Below are 22,495 nucleotides of genomic sequence, written 5' to 3' on the forward strand. Positions count from 1 at the left end.
ATGGTGTGATTTACCGGGAAGAAATGATTCCTTCAATTAACATTTATTGTTTTAACAATTGCAATTACAGTGTAAAATCATTGAATGCATATTTTTATTTCAAAGAGATCATATATTCTCTTCCTCCTATATATACAAAGTTATTTTCCTTTTTTACGACTGACATGTTTATATTTTGTGCTATCCTTAAAATGAAGTATAGAATCTTTCTAACTATAATTTTAACTATCAAATATATTATTACTTCTTTGTATAAATATATCTGATTGTATTGAAATTTTTAAAGTTAAGATATAAAACAGTTACTGTGCATTTCTAGTTGGTTCCATGTTTTTTCTTTATGCAGTTTTTTATTTTTAAAAAAAGGATTACTACTGTCATGTTAAATTCTAAAACACACATTTTCCACATTTTAATATTTCTAAAATTGGAATGTCTTACAATGGACATGTGTGACATTTTAATTGCCATCATTTTTTGTTTCTTATTGGTATGCAAGATAATAGCTTAATATGATTAATACCTTCCTAGATTCAATAGAATGCATATAGAAAATCAGGTTTTTCACTTTCATCCCTTCTCCATTGCTGATTTTTTTCTTCACTGAAACTATGTACAAACTCTACGAAACGCGTCTACATGTGAGCAGAATACGTGACGCACCCCATGGAGTTTCATGTAGAGTCCACATGCATTGCACACAGGCTCGCCCTCGGCGTTTCTGCGCCACAAAGTGGTGGTTGTGGTGTGGCAGTTGGCACAGGACAATCCAAGCCGCCGGGAAGAAGGCTACAACAAAGCAGCACAAGAAAGTAAGTGCACAGTTAGAAGTGATTTTTATGTATATGCTACACACATCAATGTATTGTGTCTTTGTCATCAACAAACATGGACCTGGTTATTATAAATAAGAGGTCCCTTGAGAAGAACAAATTTGAAGTGTAATTCCTGGACCAAGAAACTTGAGTGTTACATAGTGTGCTCAATCCTAAACATATGACTAATGTGCTCCAGTGTGTTGGGGTAGATTATACTCATAGAATAACCGGGATGCAGTCACAACGTTGGCCAAAAAGTGCACTCACTGCTGTCAGGTCTGAGATATAAGAGTCATGAAATGCAATTGCAAATGCCTGCCAATGTGTTAATCAGGTCTATTTCTCAGATATGTGCGGAGGAATAAACCAGAAACTTCAAAAGTGCCAATATATAGTAATAGAAATTGATTTTGGAAAATGTACAGAATTTTTGTCAAAAAATATTTTTAATACATTCCATAATTATCATGATCAAATGCTGCCTGAATTTTTGTATTCTCCATTTTACAAAGGATAAGCAAATTTTATGGCACTGTTTTAATGCTGGCATTGTCTTATATACTATGAAAATAATATATTTTATTTACTCTGCCAATACAGTAATTAACTTTTGTTCACACAAAGGGTTAGATGGTATTATCACAAAAAGTTAACCCCCTAGCACCGACATTCTGATTTCCATGTTCCCTATACCCGTAATATCATTAAAAGGAATTTATTTCCTCTAAATTATTGTGTGAATTATAAAGAATGAAAATTTAACCCACTATAAGTTCCTCCCCTGAATGGCAAAAAATCTAAATTTGTTTTTAAATTACCGAGATACGCAACTCAAAAAAAACGGTGCCATGACTTCAGTAAAAAAAAAAAAAACGTGGGGGAAATCCAGGAACCAAAGCAAGTTTAAAGTTACAGAATTTGGGAAGTGAGCTGCACTGATTAAGAAAAGAAGTTATAAAGAACGCACACAAAAAAATTGAGCATGTATTGAATATTCACAGATTAAAGGACAGAGATTGCCAAACCCTTTGCTGGCAAATTTAAAAGATTAAATTTTGTATTTACAGTTCACATCCTGTTATATTACTTTAGCATCACTCTTTACAGACAAGTTATAAAAACAGAGACACTGGTAATCCTCTTAGCACTAAAACATTTGAAAAAGTTGGTGCTAAGAAAAAATCAATTTGACTTTTGGTTGAAATGAATATGCTTGGCTGACAGGAGAATTATTTGGGGAATTGCTTTGCTAAAATGATGAAAACATATAAAACCTTACATATCAGGGCTTTTTTTTTCTTTATTTTTTTTTTTCTTTAGGGTTAAAAGAAAATTTCCTAGGAGAGCACTCTTTTCTCTTCATAAATGTGAAATCAATAAACTAGGGACAGGAAGGTTCATTTTATAAACAGGTCATTTATGACAGTTTCCAGTGGAATTTGGAGCCAATGTGAAGCAAACCTGTTATCAGAATTTGCCACTATAACAAAGAACTTTATGACTGTCAACTGCAGATCATAAGTGAAGCCAGTCCTCATAAACATGTAAAATGAAGGTGAATGGGTTATAAAAGTTCCTTGTAACAAGTGATCTCAGTTATGTTCATCACTGACAAGGAATTCAAGTTACACCATAAATCTCTTATTTTGCAATGTATTACAAGTTCAAATTCACAGTGATTGGTTCTGTACTGCTGGCTAAACAAACTTGGGTTCAACATTCTACTTCTGATAACTAAGGTAGATACATCAAAACCATAAATAAGAAGCCCACAAGGAGAACTAATTGATAAACACACCCTGCAATTGGTATCATTTATAACCCATTTACAAAGCACATTGGTTGACCTTGGTTACTGCCAAGACACCTGTCACACAGAAGGAAAACTAACTGATTTAGAGATGTTAAAATTATTTTTCTGGTAAGTTATGTTTATTGGTAAGGGCACAAAACAAATGATACCATCTAAATATGGATGTTACTAGATCAAATTTATAATGTTACTAGAACCTAAATGGCTACTATCCTACCCATTTTTCCCTCAATCTATAGAAAAACATTACCTTTCCGAGCTCAGCTAATACTCAGTTCAACGCGCCTTTACAAATAAATAAATAACAATGATAATCAGTTTTATTGTGAATACACTGGCTAATATATGAGAACAGGAATTTTCTTGGAATATTTTCTGGCCACTACTTTTTCTTTTTTTTAATATGCATGTAAGAAAAATAAAAACCATAGGGAATCAGATACTGAAGTTAAGGATGGGCTTTGAAGAAAATTTTAAGTTGTGGGAGGTTGTAACAAGATTAAGGCACATACACTCATTAAATTAACCTTGGCCACTTTATTTTAAATGCATTAAAAACAAAACAACCATAAAACTAATTGCTTCTTCTTAAGGTGTCAGACTTACATTGTGATGCAATTTCACTCTAATCTATTTAACAGAAACAACATGTGTAGCATTTGTTACTGCTAATTAGAGTATAACAATTAAATAAATTACTTAGATACTTAAGATGTCTGGGATCTAACTGTAAAATATTTTACTTTAAAAGGTATTAGAGTAGGAGTGCTTGGCTAAACAAATGTTAGTCTTACAGTGGGGCTTGTGAAAGCTTTATTTTCTCTAATCACTACAGCAGTAAATACCCTCTCCTAAACACACACACACACACACACACACAACACACACAACACAATGACAATAAGAGATTAATCCCTAAAGAAAATCAAAATGTCCATACTTTAAAACATAGTAAAATGTGTCCATATTGGTGAAAATCCTCAACTTAAGAACACACAGACTGCGTTTTTTCTCAAGTTCTATGTAGCTCTCTGAAGAGCCAGATTTCAAAATAGCTAAGGTTAGAGTAAGTAAATTTTCACCAGAGTCAAGGGCAAACCAAAAGATGGATGGAATTTGGGGCTAAAACCTGTCTCACTCCAAGGAGAAAAGGTAGAAGGGACCCAGAGGTAGAAGGGACAGAATCAAAGGAACCCCAAACAAGGCGGTGGGGAGAAAAGGAGTCTGTTGTCATGTTCTGTGGGGTGAGGGAGTGGGGGTGTATCACAAACAAGCATGGTTTTTCAAGAATAAAATCCAAACCAGACTAGAGAGTACATAATGAACAAAAAAATCTTCCTTCACCTGACCTGGGTCGGTCCCCTGTCTTTCTCCCCAGGGGTAACCATCATTACTAACTTCTTGTGTTTCCTTCCAGGATTATTTCTGTGCATTTACAAGGACATATAGAGATATGTAGATATAGATTTTTGTACTGCAAAAAGATGGTAGCACCCTACACCTTTCTTTTTCCTACCTCTTTCATTTAAGGATGTCATTCTTTCTCTGTCTTAAGTTTGGGAAAAGGCTGTTTTCGTTTCCCTAGACTTCCAGTCGGGCGCCAGCGAGTGGGGAGTGAAGGGTACAACTTGGTCCCTGAGCTCAGGTCAGACCCAGGCGGTCTCCGGCCGCGCCGCACCTGTCTCCGCGGGGGCTCCGGGGTCGGGCGGGCTGGGCCGGGCGGCGCTGGAGCAGCGCTGCCCAGGGGTCCCGCTGCAGGCGAGAGTGGCGCTCGCACTTACCACGCGCTTCTGCGGCTTGATGAGGGGCCGGCTGAGGCCGTTCATCTTGCTGTAGAGGCCGCAGGCGTTGCACAAGTAGTGGCCGGTGCCGTCCCGCCGCCAGAGCGGCGTCTGGATGGAGCCGCAGTTCACGCATTCGCGACTCTCGGGGGGCAGGTCCTCCAGCAGGTCTGCGGTGAGAGCGGGGACGAAAGGCCCGGTGAGGCCACACCGTGCGCGCCCCTCCCGAGACTCCCCCGAAGACCCCCAGTCCCCCTAGTCCCAGTGCTGGCGACACACTGCCACCTTCCCCGCCCGCGCCCGACCCCTCGGGTCTTTCGGGTCGGCAGCCAAGCCGGAAGCTGGCTGGTCCCTATCGATCCTGACCATTCTCTGCACCCCTAGGCGCGCCCAGTAAAAACCCAGGAAAGTAGGAGCCAGTTCTGAAAACATAACCCGAATCATTTGCCGTTTACCACCAAGAACCTCAGGGTGGAGAGATGAGCTGTGGAGAGGTCGCTTTGGGTCCCCTGACCCCTTCTTTCTGGCTGTTCCCAAGCTTTTCAAAACTGAATCCATCATAATTACAGTATGACATTTACCAAATCCGAGCAAGCCGTATAATATTCACACTGATCACTGACCCCCGCTCCAGCCCACTAATATCCCAGGACACACTGAGGTTGCTTTATTTCTTCTATCTTTCTTTTTTCTTTGAAAAAGTATTTACTATATCTGCCACCTTTCATTTTCCCCGATTAAAAAAACTAGAGATTTAAATTAGAAATACTGTTCTTGGGCATTTATATCAATTAATTAGAAAAATGGCTCAGGTCTCCTCAGCGAAAATAACGCACTAACATCAATAGGTACAGAGACAAATGTATTCTTTTCATACTACAAGGACCAGAGACTAGAATATTCTGATTTTCATTAGGTTGCTTCTATCTCCAACATTTCTACAAACGGTTGATATTTTATTGATTCAGAAAATTACTAAGACCGCCCCAGTGCTAAATAAAACCGTTTCCTATTGTCCTACACTAAAATTTCAACTTATGCAATCTTTCTAAATTGTGTCTATTTTGCTATTTGATTAGTTTTTGGAGTTCACAACTAACCTAAACCTGTTAATAAGAGTAAATGGCTGTAACATTTATTATTTCCCCATCAGTTAAATATGAATGAATATTACCTAAAATGGGATAGGTACTTATTAATTAAGTACTTTTTAAATAGACTTAAAATAAATATCTCCTTCTGTTTAGGGTTATTTATATTACAGAAAGTTTAAACGTTCCAATTTGGCTTCCTTTAAAGAGCATTTCTGAATCAATTTTTAAGTAAATAAACATCACACTTTAGAGAAGATTATGCATGCTATCAAGCCATTCTATTCTTTCTCATTCCCATGCAGTTTACCACTTATTTCTAACATTAACTGTTTGACATATATTTAAATGTGTCTTTGGTATAAATACTCTTTAATTCCATTACTACTTTTTACCCTTACAAAAGTCTCCTTTCTCAAGAAATAAGTTTAAAAGAAATGAGCATCCTACATAATGAGTTCAAAGTTGTCATGGGGATACTGCAACTTACAACATATCACAAAGATTTATTCTTCTCCACCCTAAAAGCCGCTATTGACTACGGTAATCAGTAAAACGCTCAGGACTTCAAGGACACTGAAGTTAAACAAGGTATTTGTCTTTGTTGTTGACTTTAAAATGTTACCTATCAGAGCCTCTCTCTATAGAGGAGTGGGACATTCCCTGGAGAACCCAGCCCTACGCCAGGCCTTCTACCCCGGGCTGGAAACAATAAAGACTCCCAGGAGAAGATAGTGTGAACTCTCCGGGTAAATCTCTTTAGTCATCTGAAAACCCAAAGACAAAACTTAAAGTCCACTTTGGATAAATAAAATTTATGAAGTTTACTTAATAAAATCTATAGCTCCCATTCTCTCCCTACCTCTCCCCACCCCTTACCTAGCAGCTACAATTCTATCAGTGATTAAAATAAGATAAACATTTTTAAATAAAAATTACAAAATCTGAAGGGGCTGGAAGCTCATCAGTTTCCCCCTAATCATCTCTCTCCTAACATGGCTGCCTCATGTGCCTCTGGGGAGTGAGAGACTCAGGGGAGAGGGACTCAGCCAGTGAATGTCCTCCCAGGCAGGACCCAGAGAATGGAACATAGTTTCCCGGAGCTTAGGAGGGCACTGGGCCTAGGGACTAGAATGGCTTGTGAGGACCCTGAGCTCACCCCAGGAATCTCCACTACACACTGATCACAAAAACCTGGGAGAGGTGTATGGAGCAGGTCCCCAGAGGCCTCCACACCTGGTGGGTTGAGAAAGCTCAGCACTCAGGTTTTAGCCCGGCTGTTTGCCCAAATTGATTCAAGGGTGCCTCCAAAAATGGTTTGTTTAAAAAACTCAAAGGGGAGAAGCAGAGAATCTAGCTAAGAAGCTGAATAGGGGTTGGGGACGGAGGTCTCTCTAGCATGAAAACACCTGTGAGGACAAGCAACGTGAGGGTCATTTGCCCTCCCCACCTCGAGACTAGTTTATTCTCATTCAGTAGCTTCCCACCTTCTTAAAAGACTGCAAAAAAAAGCCTGGGTGTGTTCCCAAATCCCTTCCCATTTTTTTGGTTGGCTTTTCTTTTTCACATACTCTGGGTCTACAGAAGATTTTTGTAATTTTTCAGTGTCTTATCCAAAAGGTGACAAAATTAATGAAAGGTTAGCCTATGTTTAAAATGAAAAGAAACATAACTTGCCTACAATTGCACCCTACTGCTTCTAAAAGCATTTTCCACAGAGCTAGTTACTTTAAACACCAAACAAAAAATGCCAATTATGTTTTTTGGACTACTTCTCTTTCTCAGGACTGTGAAATGCTGGAAGACTAGGGGAAAGGAGTATGGAGATGATGCTAAGCTGTGTCACCAACTAAACAGGCAGAACTTGAGGACCTTGCCCCAACTGCAGCTGCCTGCCCCCTACCCAACTCACACACCCTTTCAGAGTGCAAAAGCCTCACACCCTAACCATTACCACCCTTCCCATCCTTTGAAGATTCCTCCTTGCCTCGTCTCTCTGCTTCAGGGAGCCAGACGTGGGTCCTTATGCCGCAGAAAGAGTGACAATGCTCTCTGCTCTCTCAAGTCTCTACTCACAGTGACCTCTGCAGGGCCTCCCGACCCCACTCTACACAGGAGGTTAAAGATGGTCTCCAGAGACAGCTTTGTAGGGGCAAGAAGAGCGAATTTTTATACCAAAATCTTAGAGAGGGTGGAGGAAGAGCTTGTTGCCCCCTCCCAGTATTCCTGGGAGGGTGCTTTTCAGATAAGATCCTTCACTTTCAGGCCACTACAGTTTCCAGCGTGTCTTTAGAACCTAGCAATGCCTCACTTTATCCTACCTAATTAGGGCCCCTAAAGTACTTGGCCCTAAATAGATGGCTGGGGCTCCCACGAAATGCCCAGACTTGGAGTGTGAGAGCACCAGGTAGGATCGTGTAGGCTGATGCGCCTCCTTTGTCATTGCCACCACTGTGACTCCCACAGCTCCCCTCAAACAACAGGGGAAAAAAAAGAAAAAATAAAAAAGCTTTGTCTTAGGAGTCCCTCAGGTTATCAAACAGGTTAAATATAGAGAGAGACCTGTGAAAACACCAAGAAAGACACAGAATGCTGCAGCTGAGGAAAGAAGCCAAAATGTCTTCATCAGGCTAGAAAAGATAGTTCACACCCTCCCCTGCTGAAGCAGAACAAAACACTTCAAAATATGGGAGTTTCCAGGTATTTTGACAATTATGTTCTCCCAGGTCACCCCAAATTGCCCCAGACACTAGAAATAAAGTGTGAGTGGGATTGGAAACTGAAAATTTGGTGGGCTGAACTCTAGAGGAAGAACAGATGTGCTCCGGGACCCCTGAGTCCCAACAACAGCCCCAGACACCCTGCCAGCTGATGTGAAGTCAAAGCACACCTCCCCCCCTCACCCCCCCACACACACATCAGTTTTCCCTCAGGATAGTCACAAAGCTGACCAGTCTAGGTGTCCATCTCACTGAAGGGGTGGCGGAGATGCCAACTAGGTCCTTAGGTCCTTTCCCACTGTGGAGTCCTTTTAAAACACACTTCTCACCTTTGGAGAGGTGAATCGGTCGAGACTGTATGTGCATATGAGGGGAAAGTGAATCAAGTACCCAACACACTCCTAAGCTTACCCCCTCAAATGGAGTCTCACTCTCCCACTCCTGTAAACTAGTGTCTGCGACGGGGCTCAGGTCCTGTTGGTTCCCTCCCGGGCTCATTTTTTTCCAATTGTTCACCCCATTCACTATTCAAGTCCCCGAGCTTCTCCTAGGCACTGAGCATTCAGTCTCTTTAGTGGAAAAGAACTGAGACAGTTCGCAAAATAGAACCACCACATCAACGCTGTCAGATTCTGGGTCGCCCAGCCAGAGGCTGGCAAATATTGCCTGGGGCCAGGCCGACTCCTGGGCACCCCGACGGGAAAGCTTTGAAAACAGGGCCCAAGTCAAGTAGCTGCTCCACAGCCACTAGCGTCCCACAGTCTCCGGTCCCCACCCTCACGATGCGGCGAGACCCTTACCTGCGCTGGGGCCCCGCGGCACTGGGAGAGGGGCTCCGGCGCGACTCTGCAGGCTGTGCAGCACCGGGGTCTCGAAGGGTCCCGCGGGCCAGGCGGGTGTCAACGGTGCACCCACGTAGGGCGAGTAGGGGCTCGGGTGGTGGTGGTGATGGTGGTGGTACGTTCCGTTCAGTGGCCGCGCGGCCGACAGCGAGCTGTACTGGTGCTCGCGGCCGCCCATGACCGCCAAGCTGCCGCCGCCGCCGCTGCTCACGCCGCCCGCGCCCCCGCCGCCGGCCGCCGCGTAGCCCCCGGGGTCCCGCGCCGCGCCGTTGGCCATGGGCGGGCTGGACGAGTAGGAGAAGCGCGCCGAGACGTGCGCCGCGGCCGAGCCGGCGCTCCCGGGCCCCGCGGCCCCGCCGCCCGCCGCACCGCCTGCGCTGCCGTACGGGGGGCTGTCGGCTGAGGCCTGGGGCCAGCCGGGGTGCGCGCCCGCGCCGCCCGCGTGATTGGCGGGCCCGCTACCCGCCCCCTGCAGGTACGGCAGGCCCGGTAGCATGGAACCTACGCGGGTGGTGGGCACGTAGACTGGGGAGCTGGCCGCTGCCGCCGCCGCTGCCGCGGCGGCCGCCGAGTGCACGAAGCCGCCGGGCGCGCCGTCGTAAGCGGCCGGCCCCTGGCTAGAGAGGGCGGCGAGGGTCTGGTACATCTCCTCGGGCTGCTCGGGTGCGAAGGGACTCAGCTTGGCGCCGCGGCTGGACCACAGCAGCTTGCTGGCAGTCGCGGCCTGGTCGAGGTCAGTGAAGAGCAGTAGGTCCTCCCAGCTCGACAGGGCGCCCCCGGGGCCAGCGACCCCGGGCGCCGAAGGTCCGTGGGGAGCCCCGAAGGGGTGCGAGGCGTAGGGACTAAGCAGCAGCGAGCGGGCCGGGGTTCCCGCCGCCGCCTCCGTGTCGAGCTGCGGCGTTCTGCAGTTGCCGGCGCTGCCTGGGCCGCGCTCCCCACCCCGGGAGCAGCAGGAGGAGGAAGAAGAGATGGGGGAAGGCGGCGTGGAGGGTTCCCGCGCTGGAAAGGGTCCGGAGTCGCTGGCGTCCGCAGCCGCGGCCCCGAAGCGCTTCGGCAGGCACCAGCCGCCGTCAGTCAAGGCCATCCACAGTCCGGCGCCGCTGCAAGCTGACTTCTAGCTCCTGAGGCAGGGAGACAGGGACGAGAGGAGAAATAAAAAGGGGTACCCAAAGGGCAGACTGTACGGCATCTCACTTCCACCCCTTTTCCTAGCTAATGAAATTCCTCAAGATCCCGTTTCTGCCCTGGGTGTGGGGGGTGGGGAATGAGAGAGGCATGGAGCCTGCGCAGCCGCCACTGGATCTTCCAAGGACCAAGATACCCGCCCTCCCTCACCGCACAACTCAGGTCCCGTCGCCCTCCCCGCCCACCCCTTCCACAGCATCCTTCATCCGCGCGCGCGCCAGATCCCAGGGTGACTGCGAGGCTGGCCGAGGTTTTCCTTCCTCCCCACAGTGGCTCCCTTCAGGCCGATGACACACAAAATAACTTTTTAAGTAGCTTTGAGTGTGGGCGCTACCTTATCCCGCCTCCTTGAGGGTTCCTCTCACCCGGAATGCCTCAGAGTGAAAGTTGCTTGTGTGAAAATCACTAGCGCTAAGAAGGCAACCTGTCTCCGAAAACGAAACCGCCGCGTTCTCCCACACTGGCTCTTTCAGAGCTTCCCGGACTGCTTTGACAGACGGAACGCAAGCCCCAGAGGAAAATGCAACTCTGGCCGGGGAAGGTGGGGCGCCGGGGTGGGGACAGCAGTCTCGGACCTTCCGGGCACAGGCAGTGCGGGGTGCCCGCGGGGCCGAGTCTCACGCCCAACTCGCGTCCCCGCCGCCGCGCCTCACACCCCAGACGCGGCTAGCAGTGCACTCACGCCGGCCGGGCCACCCCAGCCCACCCCGCGGTCATCCCTAGCCATGTAAAGGCCAGACCGTTCCGGAATCGGACGTAGCGGGGTGGAGCGGAGTACAGAAAAAAGGAGGGGGGACGTGAGACCGCCCCGCAGCCAAAGCCACCCCAAAGGGGAGAGTAGAAAGAATGACAGGGAGACTCGGAGGGGATGGAGGAGGGAGGTGAAATGCAATGAGGCAGGCCTTCTTGGGGCTACCTTTCCAAATCTCTTCGGCTCATCGGAGATACCCATTCTAAAGTGAACGCTCTCACACAGACCCGGGCTAGACAGCAAGAAAGAAGTCTCTTTGCCCGCCTGACTGCGGCTCCCGCCCCTTTGCGCCGAGATAACTCGGAGATAAGGCTGCGCGCAGATAAGCGCTTCGGAGAGAGGAAAAGACACCAGAAGTTGGTCTGCGGTGTCCCAGCAACTTGGAAGCCACTGCAGCCGGGAGTGGAGAAGGGAGACACCCTCGGAGCCCACCGCGGCCCGCAGAGGGCCGGAGAACCAAGGCCGAGTGGCCCGCGACGGGTGGGGGGTAGAGGGAAGGAGAGAGAGGAGCATGAGCAAGAGAGGAAGCAGCCGAACCTCGGGTGGGCACTGCGCATGGAGAACGGCCACGGCGGAGGGTGTTCCTGAGCGCGGAGAGAGGCCGAGGGTGCCGGCAGGCGAGCGCGAGTCCGGGGTCTGCGCAGCGTTGCTGGTGAATAAAAAGGAGAGAGGAGGCGCCTCTTACTGATCTGCCGGAAAACTGCAGCCTGCGCTCCTGATTGGACTCACCGAGCCCTAAACAAACAGCGCTCGCCGAAGGGTGCCAGGCTGTGGGTCGGAACTGCGCTCTGCGAGCAGCTGGGCGCTGGAGGTGAAGAGGAGGAGGAAGAGGAGGAGAAGGAGGGAGAGAGGGGAGGAGAAAAAAGAGGGTGGGGAGGAGACAGCGGGCGGCGGGGGGAGGGGAGCGCGCCGCCCTGGCAGACAATGAGAGCTGTGCAGCCTGCGAGTGTGAGCTGAGCTGCGAGCACTGTCCTGGGAATGGGGGCGAGTGCATCCAGGGGGCGCCGAGCCCAGGGACGCCGGGGGGAGGGGCGGAGGTGGCAGAACGCCTGACCTGGCAGGCGACTCACACCCATCCTTCGGCGAAGCACTTTCCTCCGCCCCAATTTACACACGCACTCATGGGGGTGGTGCTGGGGGGTGTTGGCACGGGAGGAGTTGGCTGTGCACAACCCCTGCGGGTGAGACGCGCCAGCCCCGGGTCAACGCACCCCCAAAATAAGGGGTAAAAATGCTTTGCTCTGCTGCCTTCCCCGTTCCTCCCTCCACATTAAATAAGCTTTTTTGCTCTGTATCTGTGTGTGACCGACCTTAAACTTTCCCCGACCTCTTCTCAAGACCCTGGGGCTCAGGTCGTGGTGGCCGTCGGGGTCGAGGCTTCTATCATGGAAAAGAAGGAACTCGAGTGCTCAGCTCCCTATCTCTGCCCTGCTTTTTAGAAATATACTAAATTCCTGGGGAATTTAGGGAAGTTCACGTCGACACTCTCTGCTAACCTTTGGGACTTTTAATTCGGGGTCGTGGTGTACTTACGTTAGTAAGTGGTGTACTAGGTCATTCCCTGAGGTGCGCAGGATGGAAAAGGGCTTCCATTCCAGTCGCTCCCGTTGATGCTCTCCGAGTTTGGGTGTCCCGTTTGCCCTGAGCTTTCTCTGGAGAACTTCAGGTAAGTCTTAGATTAAGTCCCTGGAAAGAGGGAGGGGGTCACCTTCCCTGGAACTAGCGCGAAATACCCTTCCCACCTCCACCCTCACATACACACCCCTTCTTCGCTCCCTCCAAATGGTTATCACAACTGTGTACAAACTGATACGGCCCTTAGCCGGCACAGGGACTGGAAATAAACGTCGCGGGGTTATCAGAGCCGATCTGTCATCAGCGAGTGCGCGGCCGCAGGTTCGTCCGCGGCAGGAGCCCTGATATTAAGTCTGGCTCCTTTTCTCTCACAAAGGGGACTTCTTCCGACAGACGTGACCCCAGAAGGCTGGCGAGACAGAATTTTAACTAGGGCAGGAGTTGTTTTGTGGGAATGGATTTTTACACTTTTTTTTTTTTCCAGGTAAATCGAAGTGAATGATTTTCTAAAGGTCAGTCTCCCCTGAAAGCGTTTGGGCTGTTTTTGTTTGTTTGTTTTCATGTTTTTCCAGTTGGGGAAGGGAGAGAAGACTCAGCAGAGTTGAACTGGGGTAGGTAGGGGCGTTGTAAAATATGGTTTCAAAAGATTGTGAGACCTCGTCGCTAAGTATATGCTTCCTCTCGGTTTAACTGTGAGCTGTGAACCTGTGTATCCTGGGGGAGTAGGGGACAGGGCCTGGCAGCGCGGGGGAGGAGGGCACGGAATCGAGGAAATTGGCGATAATAATTCTTTTTTCCCCACTCTTCGTTGTAAATTGCTGCTAAACATTTCTGAATTTTAAATTGCTACTGAGAAGGTCCATAAACCGTTCTCATCCAATTTAGTCACTTTTATTACATTCCTCTCTGCCTCCCCCGATCACTGCGGCGGCTCCCAGTTTCAATGTAGTAGCATTACCGAAAGACCGAAGGTAGAAAACTCTGGAACGGAGACTGGCGACTGGAGCAGGATCCAAAAGCTTTAAATTTTAACCCGAGTTCGATCGAGTGGGACTACCAGAAGAGAGCCGGGAGTCCGCGCGGTCCGCTTAACTCCGACCAGGGCTTCGAATGCCTTTCTTTTGGTTTTTACGTGAGTTCCAAACAAATTTTTAAATAGACTGAGTTTTGCAGAAGCTGCTTTGTAGGTAGGTATTTCTGTAAAGAAATGTTTGGTTTCCTTTGAGTCCAACTGTTTCTCGGCTTTGCTCTTAAAAGCAAAATTTGCTTTCTTAAATTCAAATCTCAGTGAGATGGTTTCTATAAAGACGAGTTAACAAATAAATCCTTTGGCTGTGAAGGCCCCCAAGCCTGAGACCCGAGGACACACAGCCCGCCGCGCCCCCAATTCCTGCTGTGTGTTTCTTTATATTTGCAAGTACGGGGAGGGGGGTGCCCGTGTGAATTTCCTTGGACATTAGCTAACCCCCTAAGGACCTGCTTTTCCCGAAGCTCCACAGCAGTGGTGAGATGGGTGCACTGGCCCCGGCACCCCTGGGACAGAAGTGAGCGGTGAAACAGACACTGACGGAAGTCCCCAACGTGAGAGTTCTAAGGATTCGAAAAGGGACCCAACATTTTGCCCTCCAGATTCCCAATCTCTTTTTAACATTGCCTAAAACAAAGAAGGGGAGGAGGGAAGGTCATTGTTTGCTCCTCTGCAGGGTCACAAGTTGGTGTTTTTTGTTTTTGTTTTGTTTTGTTTTTTTAGAGTGATTTTCCAACCAAATGAGGGAATGGGTAATGAAATGATTTTTCGGTCGATTAACTTAAAAATAAAACACAACTGTTTAACCAGTAGAGTTTACTCAGACAGAAAGAAAGCCAGGTTGCATGACTTTTCCAATTTTCAGTTTTCCCAACGCATCGGCTTTGGCCCTGGGGACAACACCCCGGGAGACCGGCACATTTTCAAAGCCACCCCCCAAGGTCCCCTGGCCCCGGCGCTCTGAGCCTCCTCTAAGCGCTCCACCAAGTCCAGGAAGGTGGAGAGAATATGGGGTAAAGAGGAAAGAATGCACCTCAAACTAGGGAGAAACTCAAGAGCTTTAGAAGGCCCTCATACTGCTGCAGGTAGACAGGCAGGCTCTCTGAAGTTGTTCCGTTTTCTTCGTGTTTTCTTTCCTTTCCTTTCCTTTCTTCCTCCACCCCCCCACCCCCCACACTTTCTTTTCTTTTTTCATTTTTTTTTTCCCTTCCGCCTGTCTCTTCTTTTGGGGGTTGCTAAACTTGAACGAAATCGTTTCTCTCCGGACTATTTAGACCAAAAGGATGGCCCCTCCGCAGTGAGCCGTCCTTCCCCAGCCGCCCTCCTCACCCTTGGAGAGGGGCTGGCTCCGGGGCGCGGCCTGTCCCCAGGGCTGATTTATTTGGGCCGAGACACACCACTATTCGCGATTCGAATTCAGCAAGAAAACAGCAGCCAATTGGGCAGGGGGCGGAGGCTTTGCTGCCAAACGGGAAAGGGTGTTTGGGGACCAAGTCGTGCGCTGCTTCCGGAGGAGCAGCGAGACCCCGAGGACCCCCGTCACCATGTGCCTTTACCGCTGCAAATTTAAGCCCATTATATTGCCATTTGACAAAGCTCCTGGCTTCAGACGTTTCAGAAAGAAAAAGAATACAATGTCTGACTTAAAACATAGTTTTAAATTGAGAGTTTTTTTTAAACCAGATTTATGGGGCCTTCTCGCTTATACCGTATTTCTTTCTGTGCCGGGGCCGCTTTCCCCGAGGGACACGAGGTTACCTAGGTGCCCCCCATTCCCGCCAGAGTCCTGGCCCACTAGACGAGTCCCAGCGGCGGCGGCGTGTACCCCCATTCAGCAGCGACTGTCAGTCCAACGCAGGCCATCGCCCAGAGTCCTGACGGTGGCTTCTTGGGGAGGGGGGGGGTGTTGTTTTGTTTTGTTTCTTAATGCTCGAAAATCCAAAAATACTCTTTAGAAATGTCAGGTGATGGCTGCGAAAGCGCGAACACTGTACAGCCTAGAGATCGCCCCAACCCCCCGGACCCTCGACCCGCCGCGTGTCACTTTGGGTAAGGAACACGCAGCGCCAACGCCGGCCCCGGGCGGCCGGAATCAAGTCTTCGGGGCGCGGCGGCCGAAAGCCCGGTCCGGCAGCCGCTAGCCCCGCAGCCCCGGGTCGCCCCCCGCGCGCCGCCTGCGGCCGCCAGCGCGGCGCGGAGGTGGGCTAGCTACGGCGGCACACGAAAGGTCACCGCGGTGGCATTCCTCTGCGCGCGCTGTTTACGTGACTTAATGTACTTCATACGCCGCGGGTAAGTTAGGACCGCGATAAGGGGGCGAACGGGGGAGGGTCGCTGTAAAAGCCCCATGCTGGGCGCCTTCTAGCCCTCCCCTCATCCATTAACCTTTTTACTTTCTTCTCCCCTCTCTCTTTTAAAGCTTGTTATCTAGGCCACCCAATGACCGACGAAAGATTTTCCCTCCCTTCTTCTCCCAAGGCCGCTTTAAACCAAATAAATTTAGCTATTAAGGGCCAAGATGTCTGACAAAAGATCGAAAGGTGTCTTTCCGAGATCGCTTAAAGAAGCGAAGGAGAAGCGGGTGGCTCTCGGATCCCGATAAAGACATTCCACCCCGGCGCCGGCCTCCCTCCCCTCGGCCTGGATGCGCCCTGACACCCTGAGATCACCACTTCGGCGGCCCAGACCTCGGAGGGGCCCGGCGGGACCTAGGGCCCCAGCACCGGGAATGTGGAGGTCCCAAGGCTGCCGGGCCTGGTGGTGCCAGGCCCTGGGGTCTCAGGAGCCGGGGGACTCCAGGCCGGAGCTGAGCTCCTAAAGCAGCCCCACTGCACTTTGCAGAAAAACTAAACTGAGCTCAGTGGGGCCTAAACTACCATCCCATTTTGATTATTTTTTGATAGTGAATAATACTACAAAGCCAAACTACCCTACCTTCCCGCCCGCACTCCCTGCGGTTTTGCTGAAGGGCTGTGTTACTCCACATCTCTGGTTGTGGGGAGCAGACCTTCTTTTGAACCCTAGTCAGAACGTGGTGGCTGGAACCCGGCAGCTGAATTAGACCCAGGCTAATGGGAGGGTGTAGATTCGCAGACTAACAGCGTGCAGGTGGGAGGCAGAGGTCCAATCGTTCAGTCATTCTCAGGTTGGGTTTGGTTATGAAGTGTGGTATTTATTATTATTAATTACTACTGGCATCACTACATAAAGCCTAGGGCTGCCAGCTGGGCTGGCCCTGCCCCTGGGGTGATCCCTTCCCTTTCACCAAAGATGAAGTAGGAAATATCCAGTTTCCTGATCCAGGACTGGGAAGTGGGCTTGGAGAGTAAAATGACATGTTTTTGAGTTTCCCCTAGAATTGTCTGTCCTCCCCCTAAGTAGATGGAGCATTCCCCATACTCCAGGCCTGCATATGCCTTTTCTATCACTTTGAATATGGCAGGATAAGAAGCTGGGGGTGGCATATGAGACCCCCTTGGCTCCCCTACAGTGGGGCTTCTTCCCCCATTTTCTGCCTTCCCCCATTGTTCTTTTCTGTCAAAGCTGGAGACAGCCCTGATTCCAAACTTCAATCTAGCATCTTTAGCTTCTGTCTGTCACCTCATGCTGCGCCCAGAAGTTAAAGATGCCTCTTTTCTCATCTCCCCCTCCAAATAAAGTGAACTCTAAAACCATCACCTTATCTAATGCTTGCTCCTCACCCAGGCTCCAAGGAAGGGAAAAATTGGATCATCAGAGAGAAAGGGGTAATTTCTGCACCGAAGAAGGCGAAAGAGATGCAGAAAGTTCCAACCCACTAGACAGGCAGGACCTGAGCTTTCCCTGGAATTTGCTAGTATCACTAGGTGTGCAGGCAATGCCAATTCGAGGGTCAGGGTCCAGATGCCACTGCCCTAGAGCTGTCTCAGGTCAGAGACCTTTCTCACTGGATTTTTTTCCCTGTGGGGGTGGGGTTTTTAAAGGGCAGCAGAAAAAATTGGTGATAGGTTTTTGGAGATTTGCTAAGCAACTAACACTCCTGCCTGAGTCAATTAAAGGGGGGGGGCGAAGTGCCCAAGAAATAAAAATCACTGCATTTGCCTCCCAGAAATATGACCTCTCCAGTCAGCTATGTGGCAAATATGCAGAGAATTAGGACCAAAGGGTTGTCTACCTACATGCAGTCCTCCAGTGTCCTGCCCTTGCCCAATACTGGGTATGCACTGCGTAAAGAAGAACTAGAAGAGTTAGCCTCTAGTTTTGAAGTGTTTACAGTCTAGAATGTTGGCACTTCTGTAGAGCCGGTCAAGCAAAGTACCGCAGACAACTTCCAAGATGAAGGGGGATGTCTGAGCCTTTTTTCTTCTTTAGTAAAATACCCAGACTCAGATTGTCATCTAAGCTTCATTGTAAATTTGAAAAGAAGGGAGTCACTCTAGTTCACACAGTGAGGGATTTTCTAGAAGCCCAGACTCTAGGCCAGCCTGCCTGGGTTTGGATCCTGTCCTCATCACTTACTAGCTGTGTGACCAGAACAAGTTACCTAGCTATTCTGTGCCTCAGTTTCCTCATCTGTAAAATGAAGATAACAAAAGTACCTCCCTTCCAGGATTGTTGAGAGGATTAAAAGATTTCTTATATGTAAAGTGCTAATAATACAGGAACATAGTAAGCACTATGTGTGAACTGTTATTACCAATGTCTACATTGTAATAGATTCACATACGTGTGTGCCACACCAAATTTTAATTTCTTGTGTTACCCAACTGTCCCCAGAAGCTAAATTAATTCCCAGGAAAGAACTTCTTTGAGACTGCTCTTCACCAGAGGTCTCAGGCTCTTCCTACCTACCAGCAGTGAGGACTTTATTTATTGCATATAGTAGGAAAGGGGGGAGGAGGGAGGTGAGACAGAAAGTTTCTTGTTTTTGGTTCCTTTGAAGAGGAAACATTCCTTGTTGTTCCCTTTGCACATGCCAGCAACAGACCAACATCTTCTACAGGACAAAGATAGTAATCTTGAGGCTCATCCTCTGCTCCAGGAAAAGAATCCGTCTTAGCAGCCCCTCTCTGGAAACTTCTTTCTGCAGTAAGAAGGAATGAATTAACAGATGAGATGGGGCCTCGAAGAAGGGTAGCAGTGAGGACTGGCATTAGATATAAGCATCCCTTATATCTAATGGTGGGAGAGAACTAATTAAATTGACCTGGTCAGCTAACTATACTTGTCTCATGTTTTTCACCTTTCAATTTGGTATTGTTATATATGTAGGGCACCTATTCTACATTTTTGTTGAGGAATGAAAAAAATAAAGATCTCTGAGGAGCTATGGAACACACTACTTTTTTCCCAATTCTATTGAAAATAGAATGTACTGTTGACAGAGGAAAATCTAGGCCATTCCAGACATTTTTCAACTGATTTTCTTTCTGTTTTTTTTTTTTTTTTTTTTTTTCCCTTCTAGCACCCCGTCTTCTAAACCAAGGTCTAAACCTCGATCATGAAAACTTTAAAAAAAAAGAAATCCATGGGACATAACAAAGAATACTGTTCTCTAGATAAAATGACAGGGAAAGAGATTTGTTTTTCAGAAGGCAAAGTCTGGGGGGAACATAAAAGTCTTCCCCTCCCTGCAGGTTTTCAGCCGGGTTTGTGCCCAGAGCCTGTTTTTCTCTTGTCTCTGACAGTCCTGATCTTCTCTACATTTGATTTACTGAGTGCTGTCATTTCTCTGCTCTTTACTTTCACAATCACACATTTAAACCTGATAAAGTTCAAGACCCTGAATACTTGCAGCTTTCCCAGATTTACAGTCCTCCTGCCCCCCACCCCGGCCATCGGTCTGAGGCTGATTGAATCCTCATGGACAGAAGCTATGGGGGATCAGCAGAGAGCCAGTGGGCCCAAGAAAATTGGGCCCATGGGGGAATGTTAGCCCCCATGTCAGCTCTGTTAGCAAAGCAAACCTTAGTAGCTTCTTTCCCCTGGGGTCAACATCCTCTCATTTTAGTTCCACCTTCCGGTTTGTAACCTACCTGTGGGCAGGTATAGGAACTGTAAGTTGCAAAATTTAGTATTGATGAGAATTGGGTGCAAAATCATGGTCAGCTGGCATGAGTGCCTGATTTTCTTGGATCTACTAAACAGACTTGTGGTCAAGGGCAAGCCACTTAACCTCTCCGTGCCTCAGTTGCTCCATCTGTAAAATGGTAGAAATATTACTTTCTATAAACATTAATCACCAACTAATGACTTAGATCTTCCTTCCTGCATGTAGCTCTGTCAGGGCCCCAGGAAAACCTCTGGCATATGTCTGATCTGGCTCTTTGGACTCTGTCAGGTTAAATAGAAGCCTACAAGTTAATCTAAATACTATACCAGTGGGCTAAACAAAAGGCGTGATTCATCTCCAAAGACAGAACAGTTAGCTTAGGCTCAAGTTTGCAAACCAGTGAAATGTCTTCTGATGGAAGATGCTATCTAAATAATCTGTTCATTGCCTATAAATATATAATAAGTCAACTAAATCACAGAACACTAATGAAAAGCAATCACTGACAATGAATGTCCTTAATTTAAATATGCTTACTATCTGGGTCTTCATATTTACTAAATAAGTAATTATTTTACACGATTTAATGTTTCATTTATCTTGAACTATCAGAATTTTCTGAGTAAGGTAAATATTTTAGGTAGCAGCAGTTTAAATATGTCTTTAAAAAACAATCACTCCTGCAAGTCCATGAACTAAAAAACATGTGTTTTTTCCCCCTTTAAAATTTATATTTTAAAGGAAGCTAAACTGTCATAATATCTAAGAGGAAAATTGTATTCACCAGTTAGGGAAGGAAGCAAAATTGTTGCCTACCTTCTTCAAAAGGCTTTTTCTTTCTTTTTTTTTTTTTAACCTATCTAGTCTGAAGACACCCACTAAAATATATTCCATGATGTTGCTTTTTTCTGACCATAATAATATTCACTTCTACAGAGGTGAATAAAAATAGAAACTTGATTTAATGGATATCAAATAACTTTCTCTGGCTATTCCTGAGCCAGATTACTGCTCTGTTTATAATACGACAAATTAAAGACATGCAATTATCCAACAAAAACAGTGAGAATATTACACCATTTTTAAAAACTGCCTACCACAAAGCCAGTGCCCAGCAGACTCTAGCCAAAAACCACAGTGTGGATCCACAAATAAAGCTGTCAACCTTTGCATTTCAAAGGCATCTTTCTATAGAGAGCTCAGCATGCTCTGGGCAGAAGTGAAAAAGGCTAGGCGAATGGGGGAGAGCCTTCCAAGGGCTGAGGTGGTGGACCAGACACAGAATCTGTCTATACCTCAGCACTGCAGCTACATTAATATATGGATGTCTGGGTTCAAACCCCAGCTCGACAGCTTGCTCTCTCTCTCTGGCGGGGTGTCCTTATGCAAGTTCCTTAATATCTCTACTTTTCCTCATCTGTAATAAGGGGGTGGTAATAACAGTAGCCACCTCAAAGAAGACTTATGGAGACGGAATGAGTTAATATTTACGAAGTGCTTAAAAGAGTGCCTTGCTCAATATGCAGGTTGTTTGAACTGTTCGATGAACAAATAAAAACATAAACTATTTCAGGCCACTTCTTAAAGGGAAGAGAGATGAGAGGGAAGAGAAGACATACGAAGACCTCAAAAAAAGTTACGTAGAAAGTGACCGAACGCATTAGAAAAAGATATGGGAAAAAGCCTTTGAGAAAGTTAGATATTTCCTACTGGGGATTATTTAAGATCATAAACTCACCCTTTCTGTATACAAATGTGCCAATGATTTAATCTGTGAATGGAGTCATAGGCTTTTGCTCAGCATATCAAGTTTATATCACAGGCAAAAGTGAAAGTTGCAGAGCTAATGCAACTTTCAGGGTGCACATATTTTAATGTCTAACAAATGTAAAAGGTTCTTCTTTCTGACAGAGTTGGCACCCTTTCTCCCTTGAAGAAGCACCACATGATGGCTAGAACTTTGCCTGGGTTTGCAGCACCCATTCTGTCCTCATGAGTTCCCAAGTTGTGTTCACAGTCACAACTGGTGTGACTCTAATGACAGTGAAACCCATCACAAAACTAGTGAAGGCTGTCACATGTATTTCCATCACACAATGTCCTCTTTTTTCTCCAACCCCCCCCCCCACCACCACCACCACCACCACACTCCCACAATCATGGCTGCCCTCTTTATGCTCAGTCAACACTATGGTCATTGTGACATGTGGTGGATCACAGGTGGCTTATCTTTACTGTGTCCCTGCGCTCCTCTAGTCTGTGAGACCTGAGGGGCACAGATCATGTCTCATTCATCGTGTATCCCTGTCGATGCATACAGTGTTTAGCACATAGCTCTTACTAAATGCTTGTTGAGCTGTGTAATACTGAAAGTTTTAAGATATTATGCTTCAAGTCCAAAGCATGGATTTCAGCACTATCAATATCACACCATGCTACACTAAAGACAATGGTTTCTTTATATGACTTTTTTTAATTAAAATTTTTTCTTCTATATTCTCCTAAATAGAATCCTCAACCGGAAGGCTTAAATAGCAACTTTTGGTAGGATTCTATATTGAGTAGAGTTGATCATCAAACGCTATCATTATAAGTTATTTTGTGATCAATAATCCTAATACAAACAAATCTCAGTGGTAGCCTGTGGAAATTCACTAATCCTGGGTATTGTATGCTTGGTCCTTAAAGGAGCTACTGTGAGACTATTATTGCAGCAGGCATTATTCCTTTACTTCCCAGACTTTGTCTCAGTTTTTATGGGCTTTATATTTCACTACATTCTATTGCCTCCAACTTCAAAATGCTTTCCGTAATGTTTTTCTCCTAATTCAGCCTCTTAAGAATATTATATTATCTGTATT

General features: G+C 46.9%; 1 protein-coding gene and 1 long non-coding RNA gene across 5 annotated transcripts in view; one reads left to right on the forward strand and one right to left on the reverse strand.

Annotated features, from left to right (window-relative positions):
- GATA6 (GATA binding protein 6) overlaps positions 1-12,647 on the reverse strand; it is a 30,400-nt gene extending 17,753 nt beyond the window's left edge. Inside the window, exons 1-5 of one of the 4 annotated variants that reach the window (XM_019741248.2) lie at positions 12,535-12,647; positions 11,539-11,650; positions 9,024-10,186; positions 4,413-4,582; positions 664-789 (exon numbers count right to left, since the gene is read on the reverse strand). In XM_019741248.2, coding sequence (XP_019596807.2) covers positions 664-789; positions 4,413-4,582; positions 9,024-10,149 — 1,422 coding nt within the window. In that variant the 5' untranslated portion in view covers positions 10,150-10,186; positions 11,539-11,650; positions 12,535-12,647. Of the gene's footprint in view, positions 1-663; positions 790-4,412; positions 4,583-9,023; positions 10,187-10,435; positions 10,531-10,584; positions 11,284-11,538; positions 11,796-12,534 lie in introns of those variants that run through there. The other 3 variants (XM_019741251.2, XM_074340244.1, XM_019741249.2) reach the window with 3 other exon arrangements.
- A 504-nt stretch (positions 12,648-13,151) lies between these two features.
- LOC141573158 (uncharacterized) lies at positions 13,152-17,274 on the forward strand. Its single transcript, XR_012498784.1, has 2 exons — positions 13,152-15,895; positions 16,023-17,274. It is a non-coding gene; the product is annotated as an uncharacterized LOC141573158 (long non-coding RNA).
- The last annotated feature ends 5,221 nt before the right edge of the window (positions 17,275-22,495 follow it).

This window comes from Rhinolophus sinicus, linkage group LG09, assembly GCF_036562045.2.
Source record: "Rhinolophus sinicus isolate RSC01 linkage group LG09, ASM3656204v1, whole genome shotgun sequence".
In the NCBI taxonomy this organism is placed as follows: Eukaryota; Metazoa; Chordata; class Mammalia; order Chiroptera; family Rhinolophidae; genus Rhinolophus; species Rhinolophus sinicus.